Source organism: Hermetia illucens, chromosome 4 (genome assembly GCF_905115235.1).
Source record: "Hermetia illucens chromosome 4, iHerIll2.2.curated.20191125, whole genome shotgun sequence".
Lineage (NCBI taxonomy): Eukaryota > Metazoa > Arthropoda > Insecta > Diptera > Stratiomyidae > Hermetia > Hermetia illucens.
This window is the reverse complement of record NC_051852.1, coordinates 2,107,012-2,134,455: the sequence shown is the minus strand read 5'-3', so window position 1 is coordinate 2,134,455 and position 27,444 is coordinate 2,107,012. Positions and strand designations below refer to the sequence as shown.

The 27,444-nt window shown below is 39.1% G+C and overlaps 1 protein-coding gene across 28 annotated transcripts in view; it reads right to left on the bottom strand.

Moving 5' to 3' along the window:
• Nucleotides 1–1,350: 1,350 nt before the first annotated feature.
• LOC119656194 (patronin) overlaps nucleotides 1,351–27,444 on the bottom strand; it is a 105,968-nt gene continuing 79,874 nt past the window's right edge. For 6 of the 28 annotated variants that reach the window (XM_038062552.1, XM_038062548.1, XM_038062553.1 and 3 more), the window contains 18 exons: nucleotides 22,532–22,664; nucleotides 22,275–22,474; nucleotides 22,037–22,215; nucleotides 21,399–21,431; nucleotides 21,045–21,158; nucleotides 20,512–20,601; nucleotides 20,254–20,400; nucleotides 18,492–19,499; nucleotides 18,192–18,375; nucleotides 17,828–18,129; nucleotides 17,530–17,766; nucleotides 13,180–13,372; nucleotides 12,935–13,012; nucleotides 12,478–12,549; nucleotides 11,188–11,292; nucleotides 9,672–9,866; nucleotides 8,687–8,969; nucleotides 1,351–2,860 (listed from right to left, as the gene is read on the bottom strand). In XM_038062552.1, coding sequence (XP_037918480.1) covers nucleotides 2,716–2,860; nucleotides 8,687–8,969; nucleotides 9,672–9,866; nucleotides 11,188–11,292; nucleotides 12,478–12,549; nucleotides 12,935–13,012; nucleotides 13,180–13,372; nucleotides 17,530–17,766; nucleotides 17,828–18,129; nucleotides 18,192–18,375; nucleotides 18,492–19,499; nucleotides 20,254–20,400; nucleotides 20,512–20,601; nucleotides 21,045–21,158; nucleotides 21,399–21,431; nucleotides 22,037–22,215; nucleotides 22,275–22,474; nucleotides 22,532–22,664 — 3,698 coding nt within the window. In that variant the 3' untranslated portion in view covers nucleotides 1,351–2,715. The remainder of the gene's footprint in view (nucleotides 2,861–8,686; nucleotides 8,970–9,671; nucleotides 9,867–11,187; nucleotides 11,293–12,477; nucleotides 12,550–12,934; nucleotides 13,013–13,179; nucleotides 13,373–17,529; nucleotides 17,767–17,827; nucleotides 18,130–18,191; nucleotides 18,376–18,491; nucleotides 19,500–20,253; nucleotides 20,401–20,511; nucleotides 20,602–21,044; nucleotides 21,159–21,398; nucleotides 21,432–22,036; nucleotides 22,216–22,274; nucleotides 22,475–22,531; nucleotides 22,665–27,444) is intronic. The other 22 variants (XM_038062549.1, XM_038062565.1, XM_038062557.1 and 19 more) reach the window with 22 other exon arrangements.

The window sequence follows — 27,444 nt, the reverse complement described above, 5'->3', positions numbered from 1 at the left end:
TTTCCTCCTTCCTAAATTCAACTACCAGAGTTATTAAAAAGAATTAAATGCTATAGTTTCAAGATTCAACCTCTACAATCAAGACAAGGAATAGAAAAAAAAAATATATATATATATAACTATCCTTACTTATAAATCTTCATCACCACCACCTCCGTCTCAACGTCCTTTTGAATTCCTGGAAACCACTTCGTATTATCCGCACGCACTAGAAATTCCAAGCACTACCACCAAACACCGTTTTTACGCACCGAGTGCTCGCACCGAACTGGGGAAACTTCTTATCCATAATAACTAGCACCTAAAGAAGTGGAAAAAAAAGATTACTTCACCATGATTTCAAATCGTATCAAACTGGTGAAACTCAACATCACTTGAATAATATGGCTTGTCAGCGTAATATGTGTGCACAGACTATATTTCCTAATCAAAATAATCAAATGTAAGCATTCTGGGTCGCTAAATGTGGGCACGCAGATCTTGCCGTAAAAATGAGCAACGGCGACGCGACAAAGGTATTTTCACAGTTGAGCTGTCCGTTCTCTATCCCCCCTAGTAAAATGTATATGGTCTAAGCAAGATTAAAGGTATTCTTCCAAAGCATCGTAAAACATTCCGTATAGGTTCACTTGGTGAATTCACTTCTTTCGTCCCAATCTTGGACAATTTATCTCTAATTTATGCTTATACACAAAAGGAGATGTTACCAGGAAACCAGGGTATACACTGTGGCTCATATTTCACTTATAATATCGAATTAACATTCGGAGTTCTCTGAGATTCGTTTTCAGCTGGAAATGTACTGATTAAATAAATTTCTTGGTGAATAAATGGTGCATGTGCGTGATTGATCCTTTAGAAACGCTTTTCCACGTGCATCGAACTACCATGTTAAATATCTGTGAGAATCTCGTACTTATCAAACTTATTTGCTTTTGTTACGACCTCCACTTCGTTATACTTCTTCAAGTTCAGGATCTTTTTCCTGTTGAACAGTAACGTAATATGATGAAATGCGACTAGAGTGAACACCAAATATCAAACAGAGAAAGAGACTTAAATGAAAGGATAAAAAGGGGAAAACAATGCTACGAAATTATAAAGTATTGCCGAAGGAGTATTACAAATTATTATATTAGAAAAAAACTTTCGTTTTCAACATATTTATATTGACGGCTAGGAATGTAAGTATGTATACATCAAGTATAAAAAATGACAATGACAAAAATGTTATAGAAACAAACAAAAATACGGAGAAAAAAAAACAAACGAATCATTTCAATTTGCAAATCGATCAATCAATATTATTTAAAATTATATAAATGTATTTAAAGATAAGTGACTAAGACGTTCATTTCAATATACTTTTTATTTATTAATATTAATACGAAATTCCTCTCCGCTCAATTGTCATAAATGATTATATTTTGTGTCACCACTTCATCAATTAAACGTTCTTCAACATATTTTCATTCATGTTCACATGTTTTAATTGTTTTTTTTATTGTTACAGTACATCTTTCGCAATAATATAAAACAGATAAATAATAGATTTTCATTAATTCTCTTTCTAGAATTTGTTAATAATTATAATAATCATTTTATGGTTAAACTTAAATTTATTAATCATCTAACGTTCATTTTAATAGAAAATTATATTTACTTTAAGGGTGTTTTCCTCTTACTAGTTTATATATAGACCTCCTCATTCCTTCAATTCGTTATCAGTTAATTAAACTTTATTATGTTCTCCTTAAGTCTTTAATAATGTTAAACACCTAGAAAGCAAAGCGTACATATTTTATTTTTTTTTATCATTGGGTTTTTATTATCTATCAGAGTTTGTTCATTCGTTTTTATGTTGTATATATATAAAGTGTTCATGTTTAAGTTCAGTTTGACGGAAAATTGATTTCTGATTATTGTGTTTTAGTCTTTAATCGCATTTCGTACAAAGTCACTTAATTCTTGGAACTTTATTAATATTTTTATGCGACGATATTGAAGATGTGGTATCGTATGCGTTTCACATGGTGGAAATTGTTAATCGAATACAATGCAAAAGCGAGTGTTTATGTATATCGTTCTCTAGTAAAAAGAGTTAGGAGTCGAGATGCACTTACTGTCTACGCTTTCTCAATTCGTATTTGCTGCAAACAGATACTTCCGCATTTTCTATGCTTCATCGTTTCAGGTTTAAAATAACATAAAATAGGTAAAACACATACTTTTATATTTCCATTAGTCTTAAAATTCCTTGACGTTTAGATTACATTTATTGGCCTATATAAAAATCTTTAGTTCACACCTTTATGAGATACTTTCGTCTCCGTCTATAAAATTTCAAAAAAAGCAAACTTTCACAGTTAAGAGTAAAAAATACATTTCAAATAATTTAAGTTTCAATTCCACAACTTAAAAATTACGAATTCTATTCACTTCAATAGTAAAATTGTCATATTTTAGCGGTTGGCGTATTTCTTACTGAATTCTTTCTCTGCTGTTTCTACATTAGTACAGACAACACTGAGGGCAGTTGATGCTATCAATGAATTAAATTGATTCCAGCAGACAGAAGCATTAGCACATTTCACATTATATTGTAATATTAAAAAAGTTCCAATAAATTAAATGGATTTTGAAGAGGAAATTTGTTAATGTATAAAAATAATAATTATTACAGATGATACTATTTCTAATTCGGATTCGCTCTATTCAAACTACAAGCGCCATGTCTTTTTTATTTGGCAAATTCACTTTTTTCCCTTGCCACAATGAATTGTGTATTGTAAATGCATCAATTGTAACAGTTAGATGTTTCGTATGAACTTGTGTAAAACATTTTGCTCCTGAGTTGTATCTGGAAAGGAAAGCAAATTATTTATTTTTGAGTTGTATCAAGGTTGTCTTTCTAAAACCAAAACTATTCTACAATGCTGACGCTTGACTATCTGACGTTAAAAATTTATTTTTTCAGAAATGATAATGTGCACAATGGCCGAAGAGCTTAATAGTCGTAGTAAGGTATGGTAGGTAGGTATCAGGTGGCCGCACCAAGAAGCCCAAATGGTGCTCCGTTTTGATCACACAAACTCCTAAGACCATAATTGCTGTGGTGAGAGTAAGGGAGGCAGGGTCCAGCCGGCGCAAATCTTCAAAGCCAGCTAGTAGCATTCACGAAGGATAACACCCCCGGAGCTCCCGTCTGCATACCGATCGCTGTGTATCTTTGACACGGCCGGAAAAGTGCTTGAGAAGCTCATCAGGGGTAGACTCGCTGAAGCGGTCCGTGCTGCCGGGGACTTGTCCGCAAGGCAGTTCGGGTTTAGAACAGGGAAATCTACAGTGGATGCTGTTATGGAGGTTGTAGATGCGTTTAATCGAGCCGGGGCACACAGCCAGATCTCGACGGATAGTGCTCCTCATAACGCTTGATGTCAGAAATGCCTTCAATTCCATAAGATAGACAGATGTGCTAGGCACACTGGAGAACTCCTTTCACGTGCCAAGCTATCTCTTGCGGATATTGAGGGATTATTTGAAAGACCGCTCCCTGCTCTATGAGAAATCATGCCGGGAGTAGCACAGGGATCCATCCTAGGGCCGGACCTCTGGAACGCTTCCTACGATAGTCTGCTGAGACTCGATATACCCGAAGAGTTGCGCCTGGTCGGTTATGCAGACGACGTTGCGGCACTTGTTGCCGGACACACTGTTGAACAGGCGCAAAGTAGACTTGGCATATTGATGCGACGGGTAGCGGATGGATGACTGCTCACGGTTTCAACTTTGCGCTGGAAAAAACCGAAGTAGTCATCCTGACCAGAAGGAGAATCCTGACCCTGCGTCCCATATCGATCGGCGAGTTGACTATAGAGTCAAAACCAGCGATTAAATACCTTGGTTTAATGGTCAACTCGAAGATGAGCTTCTTCGAGCAAATCAAAGCAGCAGCGGACAGGGCTGCAGCTGGAGTCGCGGCCTTGAGTTGGCTAATGGCGAATGTTGGGGGCCCTATATCAACTAGGAGACGTCTCCTCATGGGAGCAACGCAGTCCTTTCTTCTCTATGGTGCGCAGGTATGGGCTGATGCCCTTGACTAGGAGGTGCATCGTAAACGCCTCGCTCAAGTGCAGAGGCGAGGAGCTTTGCGAGTGACGTCTGCTTATCGCACCGTCTCCGAATCGGCTGTGATGGTGATTGCGGGAGTGATCCCCGTTGCCCTCCCTTGCAAGGAGCGCAAAGCTATCGCCGTAAGGGCGAAAACTTAAGAGACGGGGTTGTCCGTGAAGAACGCCAACGCACCCTTAGCGAGTGGCAACTTTCTTGGCAAAATGAGCCAAGGGACAAGGGGACTGCGCGACTCATCGACAAATTAGACCCATGGTTGAACAGAACGCACGGTGAGATTGATTACTTCCTTACCCAACTTCTAAGTGGGCATGGAGGTTTTCAGTCTTACCTTCACAGAATTGGGAAGGCGCGATCTCCTGATTGTGTGTTCTGCAATGGAGTGGCGGATGACGCTGAACACACCTTTTTCTCTTGCGAGAGGTGGGACAGCCTCCGCCAGCAGCTTTATGCAGACACAGGGGAGCTCTCTCCAGACAACATTGTGTGAGAGATGCTGAAGAGCGCTGGCAGCTGGAATCGTATTGCGCATTATGTTCAATTGGTGCTCCGTTTTGATCACACAAACTCCTAAGACCATGATTGCTGTGGTGAGAGTAAGAGAGGCAGAGTCCAGTCGGCGCAAATCTTCAAAGCGAGCTAGTAGCATTCACGAAGGATAGCACCCTGCAACTGGAGATCTCTTCTAGTAGTACTAAGATATGAAGGGAAATTACTTTTTATTTATTATGCTAAGATTCCCTATTAAATCCTACAAAGAGTGCATGTATGTGTGTGTGTATGGTGGGGGAGAAGCTACAGCTTCTGAGCACTCAGGCCGTGTTGGCCCATTGTACTCGCCTTCCCCGTCTAACGGAATATTCCGGATTCGTTAACGTATTGCAGGATTTCCGTTAGTGGATGTGATGCTACCCGTCGCAATTGGAGAACATCGGCACCAAAGATCTGATGCCTGATGCGTCCATAGGCGAGGCATTCACATAGGAAATGCTCCGTGGATTCCGCTTCCTCATTACAGGAGGGACACGTATCATCTTCGGTAATTCCTATTCTGAACATATGCCCAGCTAGTGAATTATGACCTGTCAGAATGCCCACAATCCACCTGCCAGTCCTCCTGCTTTTCGACAATATAAACTTTGCGGTACGTATGTTCGGTTCTGGCAGGAAAAGTTTGGTGTGTCGAGCAGCATTTAGGCTCTGCCACCTGTCATTATGGGAAACTTGTTCCCAGTTTTTGAAAACAGACTTAGCTAATGCTACTGATACTCCAATTGCTGGCTCCAGTCCCTGTATACGGGAGATTGACCCCTCTTTCGCTAAAGCGTCCGAGATTTCATTTCCCTCTATGCCACAGTGACCATGTACCCAGAGTAGTTCCACCGTATTGAATCTAGAGTTCAAACGGTTTCCTGCATTCCTGAACGATTTTGGAGATGATCAAAGGACTGCTCAATGCCCTCAATGCAGCTTGACTGTCACCGCAGATCGTGATGCGCCTGCCCTTCAACCGCTCGTCAATCACCCAGTTTGCCACCCTTAGGATCGCATAAACTTCGGCTTGAAAAACCGTTGCATATTGTCCCAAAGGAAAAGCCAACTTCTCGTTTTTATTCGAGAGGTAGACTCCGGCTCCAGAACCCTCTTCTGTTTTTGAGCCATCGGTGTAGAAGACTTGCGTATATCCCGCCACGCATTCCTCTGGGTCTTCCCAGTCCTCTCTACGTTTCAGGGTAACTTCATATCTTCTACAAAACAGATGTATGGGGACACGGGAATCGGAAGGCATTGTAAGAACTGGATTCAGCCCTCTCAGTAACTCTTCCAATGCTCTGTGCCCCCCACATCCGTTGTTTTCCCATAGATCTAATCGAATTCGTCTATGAGCTGCTCTGATTGCAGTGCTTTGAATAAATATATCCAGGGGCTGCAAATTGAGTAGTGCATTAAGAGCTGCGCCGGATGTCGTGCTCATGGCACCAGTGATACCCAGACACACAGTTCTTTACAGTGCGGCTAGTTTACGGTGAAAACCTTTTTGTCTCACCTTAACCCACCACACTACGGATGCATATACGAACATTAGCCTAATAATGGCAACGCATACCCACATTACCACATGAGGCTTGAGTCCCAATGTCGAGGCAAAGGTCCGTCTGCACAGCCCATAAGCTGTGAGAACTCGTTTCATCTTTACCTCTACATGTTTGTTCCAAAGAAGTTTCTTATCTAGAGTGACTCCCAGATATTCACTTCCTCGGAGAGTTGAAGGGTAGTACCCCTCATCTCAGGGAGGCAAAGTTCATCCAGTTTTCTAGTTTTTGTACACACACACAAGAGTACATAGTATCCGTGAAATACCGTGGGGTTAGATGTTTTTAACCAAATAAAAAATAAAAATCGTTGCCTGTCGTAAAATATGGTAGACTAACATATAACAAGACCTCATAAAGGGGACGCTATCGTGGAGTTAAGAAGGAGAGAGATTCTTAGACGGTACGGTCATATAATTCGCGCTAATCGGAACTCAATAGGCAGGATTCTCCCGAATATCGAAGACCATGGAAAACGATAAAAAGATCGACCGAAGCAGCGATGGCTTGATAAGCTAGAGACCCTCCCTATTTCACCTGGACCAAGCCGATGATGGAGCAAAGTACTTAATGGGACAAAGGTTGAAGAAGAAGTAGGTAGAACTACATTGGACTTGAAAATAAAAAAACTGCCGCAATAACATTTGGGCTGAAAAATTCTTAAATTTGATTTTATTATTCAATATAGTTGCCTTTGAGGGTGATACAACAATTATAGCGGTCATACAATTTGTTAATACCATTTTTATGGTACGATTTGTCGCCAAAATAGGCCTTAGTTTCGGCGATTACCTCTTCATCGGCGCTAAATTTCTTTAAAGCGACCACTCTCTTGTGGTCTGAGAACAGCAAAAAACCGCTGGGGATCAGATCTGGAGAATACGGTGGATGTGTGTTTTCAAAGCCGAATTCCTGCAAATTTTCCATCATCCTGATTGATTTGTGACACGGTGCACGGTCTTCATGAAACAGCATTTTAATTTTCTTCAAATGGAGCAACTTTTCTGCGTCTTCATCATTCAAACACTCCAAAAAGGCTATGTAATAGTCGCTTTGGTGGCTTTTCCTTTCTCAAGATAATCAATGAATATTATACAATACGCATCCCAAAATATTGATGCTATAGCCTTGCCAGTCGACTGTTGTATCTTTGCACGCTTAGGAGATGATTCACCATGTGCAGTTCACTTACAGTGCCCGACAAAAAAATGTTGGCACTTAATAATTTTATGATTTCGCCTAGACGCTACGCTACGCGACGATTGACAACAAGTGGTTTCCCAAGAACTACATATGTGCTACTAAACGGTGGTGTACAATTTGGTTTGCATCTTTTTTGTTCAAAATTCAGGACAGAAGACATGGAGAATTCAATATATCCAAAATCAATGGATTATCGTTTTAACACAGCGTATACATCGTCGCTATTTCAATGTGCGGATTGGGCTTTCAATGCCAATAATATCGTTCATTTTGGATAATAAAAGACAATAATGAATCTTCATCGTGTCGGAAAACGACGCATGATGTGAACAGACAAAAATAGGGAACGTATACGTGTGAATTTATAAGAAAGTCCCGAAGCCTTAACAACGAGACGTTCGACAGAAGTTGAATTATCACGAATGCCACTGCAGAGAATTTATTTATACATGTTTTCTTTCAAAATTCAGTTTATAAAACCGATAGGCTACTTGAATATGCCAATTTTTCTCGGCGAACAGACAGAAGAAAATAGTAATTTTTTGGTTTACTTTCCGGAAAGCTACAGCAAATATGACAGGTGGCATTTCTGAGGACAGTATTTTTTTCACGCAAAGCCTATTGGAATGGGACCCCGTGTTCGCCAGATTCAACCTTTGCTGACTCGTTTCTTTGTAGATATTGGGAAGAACATGTCGATATGAACCACCCGCCAATTTAAAAGAAATTTTTGCGATCATGACAACGAAACCTTTCCAAAGGTTATAACAAATGCTTTAGAAAGAGTATGAATATGCATCGCCAAGCACTTACAGGATGTCATTTTTCATATAATATCTAAATCGGAAATATTACTCGTTCATTTAGCATATTCGAGAATTTCAACTTTAAACGTTATTTTGCACTGTATATAGACTATAGAGATTCTAGGGAGAGTTTAAACAAATTTCCAGAAACTGGCCCCGATGAATGGTCTACATGTGCTCTCGGCAGGTATAAAAGCAAATCATAAATGTAATCATATTAGCTAAATGACGTTCTATTACTTTTTCTAAAAGTAGATCCGCAGTATGGTTACGACTTTCAAAAACTAATCATTTTATGGCAAATAAACCTAGACTCATTTGTTAATACGTCTGATCGGGGTGATAACCATTCTTCAAAGATATATATTTTATTGAAATATCCATTCACGGTATTTTTTCTATAGATTCCCTACTTATTTCTTACCATTCATGATCAATTCAAAGTTTACTTACTTGAAAAATTTATCGAACATAACTTCATCTACTTGACTAGGTCCTGTACCATACAACTTAAGAATTGTTTCATTTTCTGGCCAATAACTGTACAAAGCCCGAAACTGGCAACCAGCATCACGGAATAATATTAGGAAGTGTTTTGCTTCAGATCGTGCAATTTTCTCTAAAACTTTTTGTTTTGCTTCGCGATGCACGGCTCCCGGATATACACAATATTCGACTGCATTCAAAATAATGCCACGATTCGACTTGGCTGCCGGTTGTTTATAAAGCTTCGGTCCTGAAAATGAAAAATGAATTTGTAATAGTTTGCTAGTTATATTTTTATGTCCTCTTTAGGGTAGTATTGGAGGAGATTTAATTAAATAAAAGCTTAGTCGCATTAATGGGCTTCACACATGCAAACAATTCAAAAAAACGCTAGTCTAAGAGCGCAGAGCATTTCAACAAATTCAAAATTCTTATGGAATCAAACGAATTAGGAAATATAATCAATACATCCATTCACTCTATGTTTCTAGCAATCGTTATGATTATTTGATGAATAATCAATTAAGGTCGTTCATGGAAAGAAAATGCAATGTCCAATGAGACGCCAATCTTCTGATTTTAGTCGTGAAATAAATTATTTTTAATTTATTGTAAGTTTGTAAGTTGATAAGCTTTTCTTTAGTTTTTTTTTTGTTGGAAATTTCAGTTTCCCGACGTAAGTTAATTACGCATGAATATTTTTATAAGAATGGGATAATTTACTTAAAAATATATTGGAACAATTGAAATATTCAAATCAGTACTGGATCGAAAAAATTTAGAAGCGATTGCTAACGCATATAACAAATCAAATCTAAGAAACGTAATTCACTACCAAACGAACAAAAAAGCGACTGTCCCATTAGACTATTTATCGTGGTTCAGTTTGCCCAGACGACGAACTTCGGTACATTGTGATTTCCATATATTAATTTCGTTTCTAAATACAAACCCGTGTATTCCATCATGGAACTTGGCGTGGATGAAATATCACTCGATCCATCGTCGAAAACGCGACGTTTCGACATTAACCCGGGCGGTAGTGATCCTGGGCCGGAGGGCGATGGTAAATGCCTACCTGATGGTCCCATACCCGGCGATGGGGCACGCCGTGGCGGAGTGGCACGTCCTAAACCTGAATCTGTGTCTAGGCATGAGGCGATATGATTTTAAGGAAAAAGAAAACACAATTTCGGTTAGGCGTCACTCGCAATTATTTCCAAACAACACGAATAATTTTTTGCATAAATGAGAAAAAATACGGGAATGATGAAACCAATACTATTGAAAGTAAATGAGTTAGTATGAAATAAGTGAAGATTTAATGTACAAAGTTGAGGCGCAGCGAATGAATGTTGCTTGGTGAGAAAATTTTAGCGTGTTCAACGAGATGTATGTGGAAATTGCCATTTGAACTGATATTAGATTGAAATCAATGCATTTGGAACTGTGTAAAAACCAGCTCCCGATAAACACTGAACACAATTTCCACATAATCTCATTGACTTTTTAATAGACCAATTAAATGCCACGTAATCAAATTAATTCATCAATTGCTGGGAAAATTAGAAACAAATAGGAATTTCAAGGAAAACACTGTCAATGCATTCGATTCTATGATAATTTAGATTACTAAGTCATGAAGTGTGATTTAGCGTGAACATTCTAAGGAAATCAATGTGCTAGTAACAAAGTTTATGCAAAAACATTAATATTCTTATAATTTATCCAAAATTTCGATAAAATACTAATTCAATTTATTGAAAATTATGTTTGTTGAATTTAGAATGTGTTTCGTTCCGCTATATGAATCAGCCCAATATAATGAAGGTTCTAGTGACCCGGGAAGGTAATGAGATCCGAGATTTAATGTGAAAGATCCGAAAAATGCATGATTTAAAGTATTGTGTGGAAATCACTTTCCTGCTTCATTGTATTTTACATGAGCTAGTTCTAAGATTCTTATTGGTTACGATAACAAATATAAAATCTACTTTCGATGAACCAAAGACCGAATCATAACAGTCAAAATCGAGGTCGCCTATGCTGAAATTCGTTACCAGGCAATTATCCAGACGGCCGACGATATTGACTCTCACAACTCTTTCGAAGTTCTATCTGAACAACTTGGAGAACTTTACAAATACTTTTCAAGACAATCGCAACTATGTTCAATAGAAATAGGATAAAGACGTAAAAATAAACCACCACCATATAGAAGAAATATTTTACTGAACATGTACATATAAACTGATATCAATCAAGAACGAATCAATGACAATTAATCTGAAGCCCCAACAATGAATCCTAAGGAAAACTAAACCAACCAATCAAATCAAAAATACCATCAAAACTGCATGGGATATTATAGAATCAAAATGAAAATAGCAAAGACAAAAAACAGATATATGGAGAAATTATTAACGTATTTTTTTTCGGTTTGGATTATTTTATATTGTGGGCCTTACCGCACAAATTCATCAGCGAATTTGATTTTCGCCCTCTAAAATTCAACGTGCTGCCCTTTGCTATCGATATACGAGATAATGTACGGCCACGTTCGACGGTCGGTTCTGGAAAAGGGCCATCGGTATTTATTTGGGTTTATTTTTTTCGTTTTGTGTTTTAACGTTTTTCTTTACAAAAATAAATCGATTCTGAATTTAAATAAATTGGAAAAAGTCAATAAATATATTTTGTATTTTAACCAAATAATTTACTACTTTTCAAATGAAAACTCTGAAAATTATTCAAAGGCAAACATATTTGGTGCATTCATAAAAATTGCAAAAGGAGTTGAATTAATTGTAAACAATAAACAAAAGTGCGATGTGGATAATATTGAGGACAACTTTCAAGTGATATTGGGGTATCTTGATAGTTGAGATTTGAATCTCAACTCGCCAATGTAGCTGCAGATATTATCGATTCGGTTGTTTTATGTGAGGCGTATCCAATTTTGCATTGGAGTCCTAAATTAACATTTGATAGCTCACAACCGACAATTACCCATTTAAAGGCCCTGAAGTACGCTCACTTTCAAAGAGAAATTAAAGCGAACTTTGTACGATCTTTTCGATAATTCTACACAGGAATTCCAAAAAGCTTACGCAAAAACCCTTTGCATACATAAATGAACACTTAAAGCCAATTTCTAAGAAGATGATCGTCAAAGAGTTAAGGTTAGTAGGCTTAGAGTGAAAGTTTTCAGTTAGTTTATTTTCAAAACATATATTTGAGTGTTAGCAGTTATTGAATGCAATAGCCATAAGTACTGTGCAATGATATAATCTAAGCAGCGCTATGCATTTGAGCGTCAACATTTCCAATCTTTTCTGGTAATAATATTCCCCACCTTGTCTACAGATCGTGTCTAGTCCAATTTAGAAATTGTCATGCATAGATTGCTTATCAAATAAGGAGTAACTCTTGGGTAATTGCATTGCATACAATGTTAGCGAAATTTTTACATAAGACAACTGGCAAAATTGACTTAGTTAAGATAAATAATAAAGATACCATAATTGTTCATGCAAAAATTAGGAAAAAGTCGACTCCGTAGTTTCTAACGTAATCCGAAAACAAAAAGGGGGTATATCATTCTTGTTTCATATAGTAGGCCTTTGTGGGAATTCTTCTGGTACAAGTTGTCTTGTTAAAAAGCCATTCATTGGGTTAAAGAATATTAATGTTGTTTTTTTTTTTCCTAAATCCTAAATAAAACATTATAAGAAAAGGTCATAGATCCCTTCACCAACCTCTTGAATTTTTATAAGATCCCCTTCGACCGATTGGAGTAGAACTTGTGCTAGGATATTCATCAGGCGATTCTGTTAAATAGAAAAATTCGATAGTTGTGCGAATATTGTTAATTACATGAAAACATCAGTGACTGATGCTAGCATTTTAGATTAAACTAAATGAATTCAATATGTTAACATTATGAGTAAAAATTAGAAAGTACTTATTAATCAAAACTGAAACTTATCAAACGATTATCGATTAATACATAAAAAAAAAAAGTTATACGGCTTGCGGTGGTATGTACACAAATGTTTTCTCCCTTTCAATGTGAAGGGGCAGATTTCCTGGTTATCGCAATTCAAAAATCAGGCCTATTTCATTCTAAACAAGACATAACATCTGAACTTAATTTAAAAAAACAAAAACCTTTTGAAAACTGCGAATGAAAATATGAAAATCAACGCAAATTACCTTTAACTGTTAAGGAGTCTTGTGAACCTCGATAGTAATCTCGTCTCATAGAATTTGAGCTTAATTGGCCACCGTATCCTGTTGCGTATAACATCACAAATCCAAAATAAACAATACGAAATCAGAGAAAAAAAAAAAAACAAAATTCGTTGAAAATAATAGACTAAATTTCTACCATAAACTTGAAAAGTTTTCCAACCTAAAACGGAATAAGCTTACCCCTGAGAGGCTCCTACCGAACTTACCTGTTAAATTTGAACCGGAACCTTTTTTACCTCGACTCGACAGACTCGACGCTTCACTAATTTCGACGGATCCCGATTCAACATGAATCGTTTTCGGACGTGGTCGAGTAGTTTTCTGTTGTCGTAATTTCGGTGTTGCTTGTGTGATTAGATGCTGTTTTTGCATCAAGTCGGTTCGATCCAGGACTTTGCCCTAGATGAGTGAATTACATATATATTTATTTAGATATTCCGTGTTTTTCCTAAGAATGTAATTCACAATATAACTCAGAAGTATTCGAGTACTGGTAATCTTATCTAATTTTGCAAGTTTTAATTAGTTTAGTTTAGTGGGGGGAGCCGGAGCTTTTTGCTACTCCCAATGTACTATCCCCGGAGTTCACCCATTCATCGGCCTCTCCTCGACGGCGTTCGCAGGCTTTCGCCAATCTGAGAATATTCTCCAGAGACAGAGAAAGAGCAGACTCTTCGCTGAAGAAAACCTTACCAAGGTATCTTCGTCTGAAGTCTGAGGAGGCCGGGCAGTTGCACACGAAGTGCAGGACCGTTTCTTCTTCTTTCTCGCATTGTCCAAGACCACCACTCCGTATGATAGTTTAAGGGGCAGTATTCTGTTTAAAACTCTACTAGGGTTTTCATGTTCCACTTCTTAAGGGACAAAAAATGCCGCTCTCGAGAGATTTTCGCCGGCCGGCAGAAGTTCAAATTTCTCCATTCGACTGCGTGAACCTTTGCGATTTCCCCCTTCAGAATAGACTTGACAGTAGATGGCCGGATGCGAAAAGCTGGTTCTGGTCCCACCGTTGCGGGATCAGAATCTTGGCAAACCAGTCTGTCAGCATCCTCATTACCAGCGATGCTTGAGTGCTCTGGCACCACTATCAGGAATGCTTCGTTCAGTTGGGCGGGTTTCAGCAGCATCTGATGACAACTCCACACCAATATGTGATATATCGTTGCTGTGTAGTGCTAATAATGCTGCCCGATTGTCGGAACAGATTTGAACGATGCGACCCCTACATTTTTGCCACAAACATTCTCCTGCTGTCAATAAAATGGCGTATATACCCGAGAAGTGGAGCCAGTGCCATAAACGGATTTCTTGCGAATACCCCTGCGCCCGATCCGTTTTCTATGACTAAACCGTCAATCAAGTCTGTAATCCCAAAAGATTCGTGGCCATTTATTGACCATTCTTCTCTTTCGGTGAATTTGACGGAATGTCTTTTCGAAGATGAATCTGGAAACCATATGATCGGCCAGCATCACAGCTACTAGATATTTGCCAAGAAATTTCTAGATGGGCACATGACCGTGTGATTGGTCGCCTTTCCACGCGCCAATAGTAGCGAGTCTATATGTGTCGTTAGCTGCTTTCCATTTTACCTCCAAATGGATTGGGGTTAAATTTAGAATAGCTTCGAGTGCCTGAATTTGATTTTTATGGTAACCAATATATATAAAGCGTAATGATTCCGCCATGCCTACATGCCAGCTGCCAGTCTTTTTCAGATCTTACCGAAAAGTCTACACCCCTTCTGTTTGTTCACTGCCATTTTCGCCTTCTAATCAACACATCTACCGGTACAAGGCTTGCAAGTCGACACAGATTTTTGTTTGAGATTGCCCCAGTTCAGAATACACTGATGATGCGACACAATTTTCGAGTAACAGTGGTGGTCACTTTACATGTGCTGCTCCCATATAACAGCACAGAGAGAACATTGGCGTGGAACAACCTCAACTTGGAAGTTAGTGTTCCATTTCCAGATTTTAAGCGAAACAGCGGAGACAGATTTAGCACATCGAGTTCGTTGCCACCATTTGTACTACGAGAGACGAATTGATCGATGCACTCGATGTTGTGCGTTGATAGATGGTGCTCTGAGGTAGCGGCAAGGAAGACGAGGCAACAACCCTGTCGGCCAGATCGAAATCAGCGTGATTTGACCAAGGTCGATGAGAGAGCTGGCAGAGATCATCAGCATAGTCGAGCTGTTTGAGGAAAGATATCATAGACCATTGAAGTCCCCCACGTGTTCGGGGCAAAATAGTATGGAGAACCTAACCTACAACAAAAAGAATTTTATATTGCTCTGAACTTCAGCGATCAAAGGATAGTATAGCACCCAGGACGAAACTTGGTACCCACGGTGGAGCTTAAAACCTGGGAAATGCTTGCAGAACCAACACTAACAGCTCTACCACCACCGGGAGTTCTTTCTTAATGAAAAACTGCAGACGTAGGTAGGCGAGTTTCCCATGCCTAAAAATGGGACAAATTGTACCAGTTTGTCCTCGAAGCTGGGAGTTGGGTAGGACTAACAACTCTACATCGAAAACCAACCACCAAAAGAGTCTCAAACTGAATTGATTAAAATTGCAAACTCTTAGTTGCATTCGAGAGAAGAATCCTTCGAAGAATTGTGGGCCCCATACATGAGCATGAACGAATTCGTAGCCTATATAACGATGAAATTTATGAGTGTTTGTGGATAAAATTCGACCAGAAAGTCTATAAGGGCATTACCTATAGCAGAAAAAGAAGACGTAGGCCAGGAAGCCAGATAGCTGTTGAGGATATCGAATTTGAGGACCTCGGATACCGATTGTTGCATCGTTGATGTTTATGACGATGCAGGATGTGTCATTTCGCGCCATCATATGATCTGATAATAGATATTAGTTACTCCACAATACACATCCTGCTAAAGCACTCCAAATACACTGTCTGTTCACGTTGTCGGAGAAATGGTACTCCTAAGGGTGTAGTCATTGCAGGAGGATTCAGGGCGGAAACTAGCCTTCTCTCTGCAGATTAATCTTTCCAGGCGTTCTTTGAAGCGTTCTACGCCAATTTTAGCGGTTATCTTTACCACGGAAGGGCATGGGTGAACTTTTTCAGAATCTTAATGACCATCACCTTCTTCCTTCATTTTTTTTTTAATTATGTGCTGTTGATGACAAGGTGATGAAAATTGCAGAAATCCGCAATTCTCTCACGTTATTACGACGGATTTCACTTCAAGTTTAGCCGAAAGATCAGTCCGATTCCGGGGCATGGTTGCTAAATTTGGTTGCCATTTACCCCTCAATGGGGCATAGAGTGTCAACCAAGCCTATGTCCCGAAATGCGCTTTAGTTCCCCTATTAGGTGTTGAGATGATCAGTGATCGAGATGTTCCTTGATATGTTCCAAGATCATTTTAGGGAGGAAGCACGCAATTACTCCTCCAATTGCCGCACTCAACACGAGTCCTCTTTTGCAGAATCTTTACGATCAGTCCCTTGTTTCACCCTCTGGCAAAAGTCTCGGATTCTCAGGATGTCCGTATAAGCTCAAAATTTGCAGGAGCAATTCGTATTCACATGTTATGATGACTAGCTATTTCATCCACAAGAGGCGGAACTTCACCGGATATCATACGGGCAAGAACCGTGATGAAGTGTTGCTTTCTTCTCTTCAGCTTTTCGTCATCGTGAAATAGGAGTCGACCGTTAAAAACGCAAACGACTATCAGATGATTATCCTCGATATCAACGCCTCTCTTGTAACGCACATCCAGAAGACAACTCCTAAATCTATTGCTGGTTGCAATGTGGTCAATCTGATATTTCGTACAATGTCGATCAGGTGAAACCCAACTGATCTTATGTCAAACTTTATGCCACCAAAGACGAGGCAGTGGAAGATGCAGAAATCCACAAAACTCTCACCGTTATAGTAAGGGATTCACGTCTGTTGCCACTTGACTTTTCACAGTACAAAAGCGCGGTGCTGCAAGAAGGAGAGGATTACTCTCCAGAGTTCCACCATCTCACTTCGCTTAGGCCCAGAATACCCAGCTTATATCGCTGCAATTCTCGCCCGAGTTGGAAAAAGCGATCATTTTTGGGACTTTCGTTACCATTGTCCAGGAGAGTGTGCATATTTCAGAAGATTGGTTTCTGATTTAGCCGTTTTCAATAGACAAAGGTCACAGCCATGAGATCAGGCCCTATTCGATGCGTTTTTGCCCATCCCCTTTCCCCCAGCTCTCCAACTCTCAAGAGAATCGCTATTATAGCGGAGCAGGCATAGACTACCTACCTACCTAAAAATAGTGGCAGAAGTAATTATAGAACTTTCAGTGATTTTAGAGGAAATCCCACTCTTTTCATAGGAGCTTAGTGCTTGATTTGACCTTCAAATATGGCAAGCTGCATAAGAACTTTAATAGCAAATGGACCACCACTAGCTAACACCATCAGTTCCTGCAGCAACGGGGACTTAATGGATAATTTCACAAGAAGGCCTCTATCAAATTCTTCGAATACTCTGAAATGGTAATAGTTTATTGTCGTACTTACCTCACGTTCAGCCTCCTCAATCGCCTTCTTCAATTTATGAGCTTCGAGAATGGCCTGACGTCTTGCTGCCTGTTCCTCTTTCTTTTTAGCACGTTCTTCCTCTTTTTCACGCTCCCTCTCGCGTCTTTGCATCGCTTCAATCTCCTTTCGAGCCTTCGCTTCTTCTTGTTGTTGCCGCCTTTGCAGAGATAGCAGCATGATCTTCTCCTTTTTACGCTCCATTTCGTCTGCAGTATTCTGTCAATTAAACAATATATTAATTATCTGAAATAGTTCCAACCTTTCAAATTATTATTACTGGGTCTAAACTTGTTAGTTCGGGTCCTATAATTATCGCTTTACTCTCTTTTTGGTCGTTCAGAGCTTTACTTGTTGCACTAGCTGCTGATGAGAAAATTTGTTGTTGATGATTTGTCACATCTTCTAAGTGCCGCCTGTCTATTGTATCGTTTCCAATTTGAATATTACTATGATTACTGTTAGAATTATTGATTGATTGACTTTCTGAATATCGTTTAGCTGGGATTGGTGTTTCATTGACTGCATGAGTATTCGACTTGTTTTCGTTATTCGACTCAATGATGGAACGACGTTTTTGTTCTGAAAGGTAAACGAAGTTGCAATCAAGGGAGACTGAAGTAGTCTAAACTAAAATTGCATACCTTCCCGCTCTTCCATTTCTAATTCCCGTTGAAGTTGATTAATTTGTTCACGTTTATCCGAACTATCGAAACTTCTCTCCTTTTTTGGTGAACGTTTCGCCCGCAGAGGAGGTTTCGGTCTTTTTGGTTGTTCGTTATCAAATGAAATATAAAATCCTTTTTCTGCGCTTTGATCTTGGGGGTTCTGTTACAGAAGGGATTCTATTAGCTTTGAGGTTTCTAATATTTCTTTGATAATTGATTTAGGACAGATTTTCCATCTTTCCAGCATAAAATTGTATATTTCAAAAATCATCTTACCTGAAAACTATTTGCGTTCAATTGTGGCCTCGATGGAGACGGTATCCTATATGTCCTACTTCCACTAGATATATTTAATTTTCCTAAATTGATATCCACATTATCGTAGCCCCTATCGTTCTCTGTCGGCCTCATCGAATTCATTTCTGAATGGCGACGTGTAGGTAAAGGCTCAATGCTCATTTCAATCTGATCAACAGAGTCATCTTCATCACCAATGAATGATATGCTCTGTGGAGCCATTTCATCTGGCGGTGGAGCTGCTATTGGAACACGATTTTCTCTGACATTTCTCGCCACTGGTGCTCGACTATGCTGCGGACTTGAATGAACTGGAAACAGATTTTGATATGATTTCTCTTGACTGTTGCCGTAGTCATCGCCACCATTTTGATGCAACATGAATGATCCATGGCTGGATGATTTCCAAGTTCGGCTATCGATTTTTTGTGGCGGATTTTGGGTTTGCCATGCATTTAGATCAAGATGAATAGGTTGTGGTTCGACCGAGTTTTGGGCGGCAGCTGATTGGGCCCAGGTCCTCCGTTGTGTCGGCTGCGGCGAGTTTTCATGCAAATAAAACTGCTGTGGTTGTGGTGAGTTATGATCACGTCCTCGATAATCATCATATTCGGCCGGACGGTTGATGAACTGATTGGATTGATATTGGTTGTGGTCGTAGTATTGATTTCCGTAGCCATATCCTCCATTTTCGCCCATGTACTGTCCAGGAGGAACTTCTCTCTGGTACATTGGTTGCGGCTGCGGCTGTGGTTGCGGTGGAGTTCCGTATGCAGGTTGCTGACTTATATACTGTCCGTGATCGTTAATGTATTGCATGGGTTGTTGCATTGATCCTAAAGGAGGTTGTTGCTGATATGGATCTCGACTTGGAGGTCGCGAATTATAAGTATTTGGCGAGTTATACGATTGAGGTAAATGTGGAGTAGAACCGAAACTTTGCTGTGGACGATATTGAGATGGAAGATTCTGTTGCGATCCATATTGCTGCAAAAATATTTAGCAGTTTTGATTTTTCATAGACTCTATTCAATTTGAAAATGCAAATAATCATCTAAGAAGCAAAGTTATGCACATAACACCATTTATGATATCAGCAACACAATGAAGTAAGATAGAAGTATTTACTTCAGTTACGTTAACTAGAAGAGCCACACAGATGAGTTCATTGTTGTTAATTAATCAAATATATGTGCGTCCCGGTGTCAGGATAAGTAGCCAGTAATTTCAATAGTGTATCGCGAATGTGGTTGGAAACATTGTGTTTGCTATTGATCGGCAAGGCCTTTTCCTCGAATTTGAACAACCGAGCGGTAATGCACGTACCGTAAAGCATTTAGTAATTCAATATTTATTGCAGAAACTCGTTGCCAAGAACAAGGAAATGGCCTGCAATGCCGAACAATTTGGCGTTTGGTTTATACATATATTAATATCAAAAGTACGTGCACATTAGAGACGAAAGTGTTCAAATTTTGCAGGACAATAAAAACAAAACAGCTTCCATTTACTAACGCTAAACTTGGAAATATTGCCTCTTCCAAGGAGCATAAATATGCATGTATACACGATTACAATGTCAATATATATAGAACAGAAATGAGAAGAACTAGGCGTATACATTTAAACCATAGGAGCCCCAAATAAACATATAAGTAGCCACCTCCAGCATTTCATGTACAAATTCTTCTTTCCTTTATACGTTTCCACATATCTACGGTTTCCACATTATCATACTAACCTGATTCAGCATATTGGCAATTTGCTGGGCTTGAAATAATTGCTGCGCCTGTAAATGTTGCGCTTGAATTTGATTTTGTTGTGTTGCCAATCTATGAATATCTTGTTGAATCTCCTGAAGATTTGTGTTCATAAAAGCAATACTTTGCTGCATTTGTCACACACGACAATAGTATACAGAAATTTTGCAGAGAATTTGTTAATATGCCACACTACAATTGCATAATGGAAAAGAATATAACCGAGTGCTTTCAATTACCTGATATTTTTCCAAATCCGCTTGCTCTACTTCGGGGGTACGTTTCGTTTCGTGTACTTGCTGTTGTGGCTCCCATTTGTCATCGCCGTCCTAGTTGAAAAGGAAAACAAAGTTGCATTTTTATTATAAAATCCATTTTAGGTCAGGATTTTTGTTAGTTTTGCGGATCATTCAAGGTTCATGCATGGAATCTAGGGGGCAACTAGGACATTGACTACGAACGTGTTCCACTTTGTCAATTACAATTTGATGTGTCTGTTGCATGAACCTTGAGGCAAGTGAGATCTCAGTTAGCAAGAATGAAGATGGGTAGTTTCTAATAATTGAATGTAGTTAGTGTTGCGTAATTTGCATGATGCCAAAATGTGTTAGTGATTTGGTTATGTAAGAAATAATTTGAGTGTCCAAAAATAATTCAAACTCCTTCATTCAAAAAAGCCTTAACATAAAAATGCATGTTCATGATGTATTCAAAAATGCACCTAAATCCCTACTACATAGCAATTTATTAAAACGATTCCAGTGAATTATACCTGCAAACTATTAGGTCGTTGCTGCGGACCTTCTCCATCCGCAATACAACCTTTATCATCCTTAGTTTGCGGCGTTTTACTTTCAACAACCTCTGACTGATGTTGATGCTTTCCCTAGAAAGTAAATGCTTTATGCCAACCACCAAACACATGTATTTTGTTTATTTGAAATAAATTTAGTTAAAATGAACAAATTATGACTGTAAAACATTGACCATTAATATAACTCGGAAATACAACATATAAGGAACATGCAAACGGTTGCAATATATTTTTTAACTGAACAGAACCTATTCTAAGAGATTCATTCCAGTAAAGGAGGTAAATGAGTTAACAAAAAAACCGATCCCTTACCGTCATCTCTTCCAATTTGAATTGTTCCAATTGCTTGGAAAATTGTTGTTTCGTGTTATTATCAAAAGTATTTCAATTTATGGGAGGTATGAAGGACGTTAGGCGAAGTAGTGAGAATGACAATGACGAATGAAGTAGATTTTATTAAATATTTATGTTAATCCTTGGCCACTTCTTCCAAAGTTAATATCTTCAGCTTGGCCGCAGAAATGTGTCCAGAATGACGACATGACGAATTATCAATATAACTCCACATACATAAATAGGCTATAGAAAATTACACGAGGAAAACCAAATGACGTATACGGTTTTGGCAGGTTAATTTTCAATCCAGAAACTGTGCTTGTGTTATAAGATTCGCCTTCTATTACTACATACTCCTAAGCAAAGTTTCATCGTCTATCTGATGTTTAGATGCAAATTACATCTTTTTTATCCTTCAATTATGCAGTCCACATAGAAACTAAATAGCTTCAATGCATCTACGTCACTTTTAGCAAACATTTACAACTTGATGGGGATATTTTAGACACAAAGTCACATACATATCATTCTTCAAAAACAACTATGACTCCATTGAAATGAGGTTCTGACAGTTTTGAATGTGTTAAGGGATGAGTTGTAAAAGATTCACTCACCTTATTAATAGCTTGGAGAAAGGCTGCCTTGCCTACCTTTTCTTGGTGCCGCGACATGGCAATTTCCATTTTACGTTTTTCCTGTTCGATGTGACGTCGTTTTTCTTCAAGTTTCATACGAATTGTAGAGAGTTTAGAAGCATCAACTAAAGGTCGATTGTCATCTGTTCCGTATAAATCTGATAAAAGAAAAATTCATTCAATTCCATTGATTTTCAAGTTAGGTGGACTTTCTTACCATTAGGATCATGCTGGTTTATGACAGATTGTTGTTGCCACGTTGTGGTATTTGGAAGCGTTGAAAATGATGTTTTACGCTTTGGTATTTCGCCTTCATGCGAATAGGCACTGGTATTAGTGTGAACTTGCGTTGCATCGCCATCTGTATAGTCTTTTTCTTTGGAATGTACACTGTTACGTCGCGCAAGGTTATCCATACTATAAAATAATATCTTAGTCCAGATCTGACTGGAAACATGGCAGATTAAAAATTACCTGCTTTGCCGGCTCATTGTTCGTTTTTCCGTTTCTCGATCTTGTTTTTCTGAGCCCGAATCTGTATCGTATCCAATTTGTAGGGTGCCTCTTGCATCGGCAACTGATGATCTGACCGCTACAGCTGGTTCAGCTGAGAGACAAATAATATTTTTGTTTAGATAACTAACTCATTTTGAAATTCGCTGTGGAAAACAAGCATTGAATGAAGTAGTGATTTAACGTTTGAGAATGTAAAAAAATGATTTCATGCAGTTTGCATAAACTAAATAATTCCTTCCCCTTTTTCTATTGTCTATATACGACATTCCCAAGCAAAGCATTAAAAAGGAAAAACATAAAGATCTGAAGTGTTTCCTTGAAAATCTAACACTTTTTCCCACCAGGAACTAATTCATTTGGAGAGCGGAGAAGAAGCTCAATAGGCCAATCCTGCGCGAATCACCAATCCGACAGTCGGACGGCAGTTGGGCGAGGACTGATGCCGAGAACGGTTCGATCTTTGCTCAACACTTGAGAGGTGTTTGCCAATCAAACCCACACATTATCACTTTCGATTCCCAAAGGATTCGTTTTAAACTTTTCGATTCTCGCAAGACCACATTGATCCCAAAAGGGCTACTGGCTTCGGACTTTTTACGGGCAAAATCATCCAAGAACTGCCGAGATCTGAATTCACTCAACTGACACACATATTAAATGGTGTTTTACGCTTGGATACTTTCCGAAGAGCTGGAAAGTGTCGCAAATAACGACGATCCCGAAGGAAGGTAAAGATCCTACCCTCGTTGCAGATTTTTGGATATCCTCAATCGTTGTATAATGGGTTCCCTTCATCTTCAATTTCAACCTTGGAAAGGCAAAGTAATCTGGGGAAATCAAATCCGGAGAGTAGGGGGAATGGCTCTAAGTTACACCTTTTTTTAGCTAGAACCTGGTGAACAACAGTGGCCGTATGCGGTCAGGCATTATCGGAAGGAGGAACAAGTTGCCGTCTTTCCATAATTCTGGCCACACACGTGCGGTACGTTTTCACAAACGGTACAAAACTTGTTTTCAAAACTAGGCATTGACAGTCTGATCCTTCGGAACAAATTCATGGAAAATGATCGAAAAAAAGAATTAGCATTGTCTTCACTTTCGACTTTTAAAATCGAAATTTTCTTAAAGGGATCTTCGGACCCCACCATTCTGCGCTCTAGCACTTTGTTTCCGGATCATAGGCGAAGCACCAGCTCTTGTCACCTGTTATTTTCGAAGCCAAAAAATTTGGATCATTTCGGCGTTGATGAGGCGCTGTTCCTTTTGTTCGGCAATTAATGCATGCAACACAAAACGCGCGCACACTTGTCTCTTCATCAAATCTTCATGCAATATGCGTTGAATGATGATTTTTGGTATCTCCGTTTTCTTCTTTATCAACCCGCACGAACATCGACGATTGACTTTCAAAACATCGGCTACACGAACGATGTTTTCGTCCATTTTCGTGCTCACTGATCGGCCACTCCTCTCTTCGTCTTCCATGTTTTCTCTACCGTCGAGCAACGCGGCACACCAACAAAATGTTGTTGCGCGAGACAAATGAGGCGAGAGGAGCTGATTCACCATATACTTTTTGCATCAGTTCGTAAGTTTTGGTACGGTGAAGCTCGGCTTTACAGAAAAATTTCATCGCGGATCGTTGCTCTAAATGTTTCTCCATTTTTTTAAATGACATAATAGAAAAGTATACGTCACAGAAACACGCACTTACTAATGCTAACATAATCGGATGGAGTTGGAACTTGGCATGTGGGAAAGGGAAGGTTCATAAAAAAATTTCAGTAAATTTCATGAAGATCGTGTCGCTGTATCATTTTTTTTGAAGCGTAGTCTCAAAATTGATGGGAGGCACCTTGTAGAATGCTCACAATCTAAGTGGCCTGTCCGGCGACCGTCGGTCTTACGACGCAACTCACATACGAACCGGCTTGTTTGGTGTCCTTTTTGGCCAGCCGGATGGCCGAATCGATTATCAATCGATCATCGGCTGTCTGTACAGTCTAAACTGGCAGCCACTCGGATCCCACACACGCTCCGGCCGCCAGCTAAATGGATAATTTTCAGATGTATCTGACATCATGTTTGGCAGGCACAACTGGATCATGAATTTCCACAGTTCTAGAGTGATCAACATACAGTGCTCTCAGACCTACCCTCTTCAACATCGCAATCAAAGGCTTGCATTCAATCGAAAACGCGGGAAATGAACTGTTCCAATTCGCTTATGACTTCCCCTTCCTTCATCTGGTGTTTCAATCAGTGTAGCAACCCAAAATTTGAAAAAGTTAGTAGTCAAATTTGGCGTAATAATTAAATCTTTGAAGCTTTGAAAGGTTTAACTTATCATTTTCAATAGAAGCAGAACTAACAGCAGAAGAGTCACTTTCGTGGGGAAAAAATAGCGAATCAGAAAAGCATCAAACATCTTGACTTCCACCATACCAATAGGATAAACTGCCACAGACACTACCAGGAAGTCATAAAAGCCCACTATCTTGCATTAAAGCCTATAAATCTCTTATAAACAATAAAGACGTGCAAGTAACCTGCCGAAATCCTACTCGCATTCAACAACAAATTTGTTAAGAAAGTCCTAAGAGCTACTCGCACAACCCTCATTCACATGCTCTATGCCCTTGCTAACAAGCTACCACTCAAATGCAGGGGACAGCTCTTCACAGCTAAAGAGATTACAGAAAGGATGCTGTCTTCCGAGAACTTTAAAATATCGCATAGCTTTATTGGTAACCTCAACAATAGTAATTGTGGGCACTGCTACCTGAATCCCGAAATATTTTCGACCAATTAAACTGCTTTCATACTATCAAAATCTCACCAAAATTCAGTTTCTTTCTTGACAAAAAAAAAAGTAATGAGCTGTGAACCTTCAATTTAGAGAATACCACCGGCATAATAACTGCAGTGATTACTATTATTCAACTGGCGATACAACACGCCATTAACAATAACCAGAAATCAGGCCAAACCTATGCAGTCAGTCTATCAATAATCTTAGTAAAAAACTCGAGGAACGCTTTCATAACAAATAACACACACCGACTAGTTGCAGAATCGGACATCAGATGGGTCAAAGGACACAGTAACGTCATACCAAACGACACTTCTGACGCCTGCTTCAAAAGACCCCATTGCAAATGGTACGCTGATACACTTAAGCTTTGAAATTTGGGCGGTTATTAGAGTTCTAGAACAGATAATCTAAGAAGATTGGTAGCACGAATACCAGCTCCTCTCAGAAAATAAGGAAGTATTTTTCTTTAATATCTTTTCTCAACTTTCAAGCAAAACATTGTTCAAAGACTTGAACAACAAAGCTGAATCCACTAAATTGGTCAACTGATTATTATCCAACCGCGGATACAACAATCAATTCTTTCACCGTATGAAAATAAATAATAACCCCAATTGTTTGCACTGTAATGTCGTGGAAGGCAACAATCACATATTAGGTTGTTGCAAATGAAATGTCGGATATTTGAGTAAAATTTCAAAAAACTATAACTTTTATGAAAATGAATTTTATTAGTCAAAATAAGAACCAGCAGCTTCAATGCACTTCTCCCAACGAGATACAAGGGCATTTATTCCAAATTCGTAAAAGTCTGGGTTTCTAGAGCTAAGAAATTCTTCAAAGGCACTTTTGACAGTTACTTCATTGCTGAATTGTTTCCCCGCCAAAAAGTGATCCAAATGCTTAAAAAAGTGGTAGTCGGTTGGCGAGAGGTCGGGTGAATATGGTGGATAAGGAAGAGTCTCATATCGTAATTCATTTAATTTTTGGACCGTCATTCTGGAAACATGAGGTCGGGCGTTATCATGGAGCAGTATCACTCCATCTCTGTTGACCAATCTAGGCCGCTGAACACGTAATTTCTCGTGCATTTCATCAAGTTGGGCACAATATTTCTCTGCATTAATTGTTTCACCACGCTCCAAAAACGAATAATGAATAATTCCAGATGCAGACCACCAAACAGTTACCATTACCTTCTTCGGGTGAAGGCTCGGTTTTGGCATGTGTTGTGGAGGCTGATCGGCATCTAGCCATTGCGCTGATCTGCGACGGTTGTCGTACAATATCCACTTTTCATCGCATGTCACTATTCTGCGCAAAAAGGGATTGTTCCTGTTGCGGTTGAGTAGAGAACTGGATATTTCTATTCGCAGCGCCATGTTTTGCTCGTTGAGTTCATGCGGAACCCACTTATCAAGCTTCTTCACCTTTCCAAGCTGTTGTAAGTGCCGAGATACTGTCGAATAGTATACGCCTATTTTCTCTGCAATGTCACGAATCGATGATCGGGGATCAGATTCCACTATCAAACGCAACTCGTCGTTGTCGATCGATGGTCCTGGGTGTCCACGAGGTTCACTTTGGAGGGTCATGTCGCCTGATCGGAATTTTTCGAACCACCGCTGTGTCGTTCGTTCGTTTGCTGCGTCAGCTCCAAATGCTCTGCAAATGTTTCTGGTTGCCTCCGCTGCGTTGTGACCAAGTTTAAATTCATATAGAAAAAGTAGACGTTTTTGACTCCCTTCCATGCTTTTTTCTTTGAGTTTTACTTGGAACTTCAATGACGATTGAAACTGAAATGACTCCTTGATCGAACGAACGACTATTTATACTCAATTATCCCATACCACCAGAGTCACCTTGCGGCAGTTTTAAACATTAAAATCATAACTAACTTCACTTCATTGAAAAATCCGACATTTCATTTGCAACAACCTAATAGTTATTGATTGTCCCCGTTATTTCTTTAACAGAGTCCAAATCCGCAATTTATCCAGACTTGAAAATATCCTGGACTTTTTATAAAAACTTGTTACATCGATTTAATTTTCCT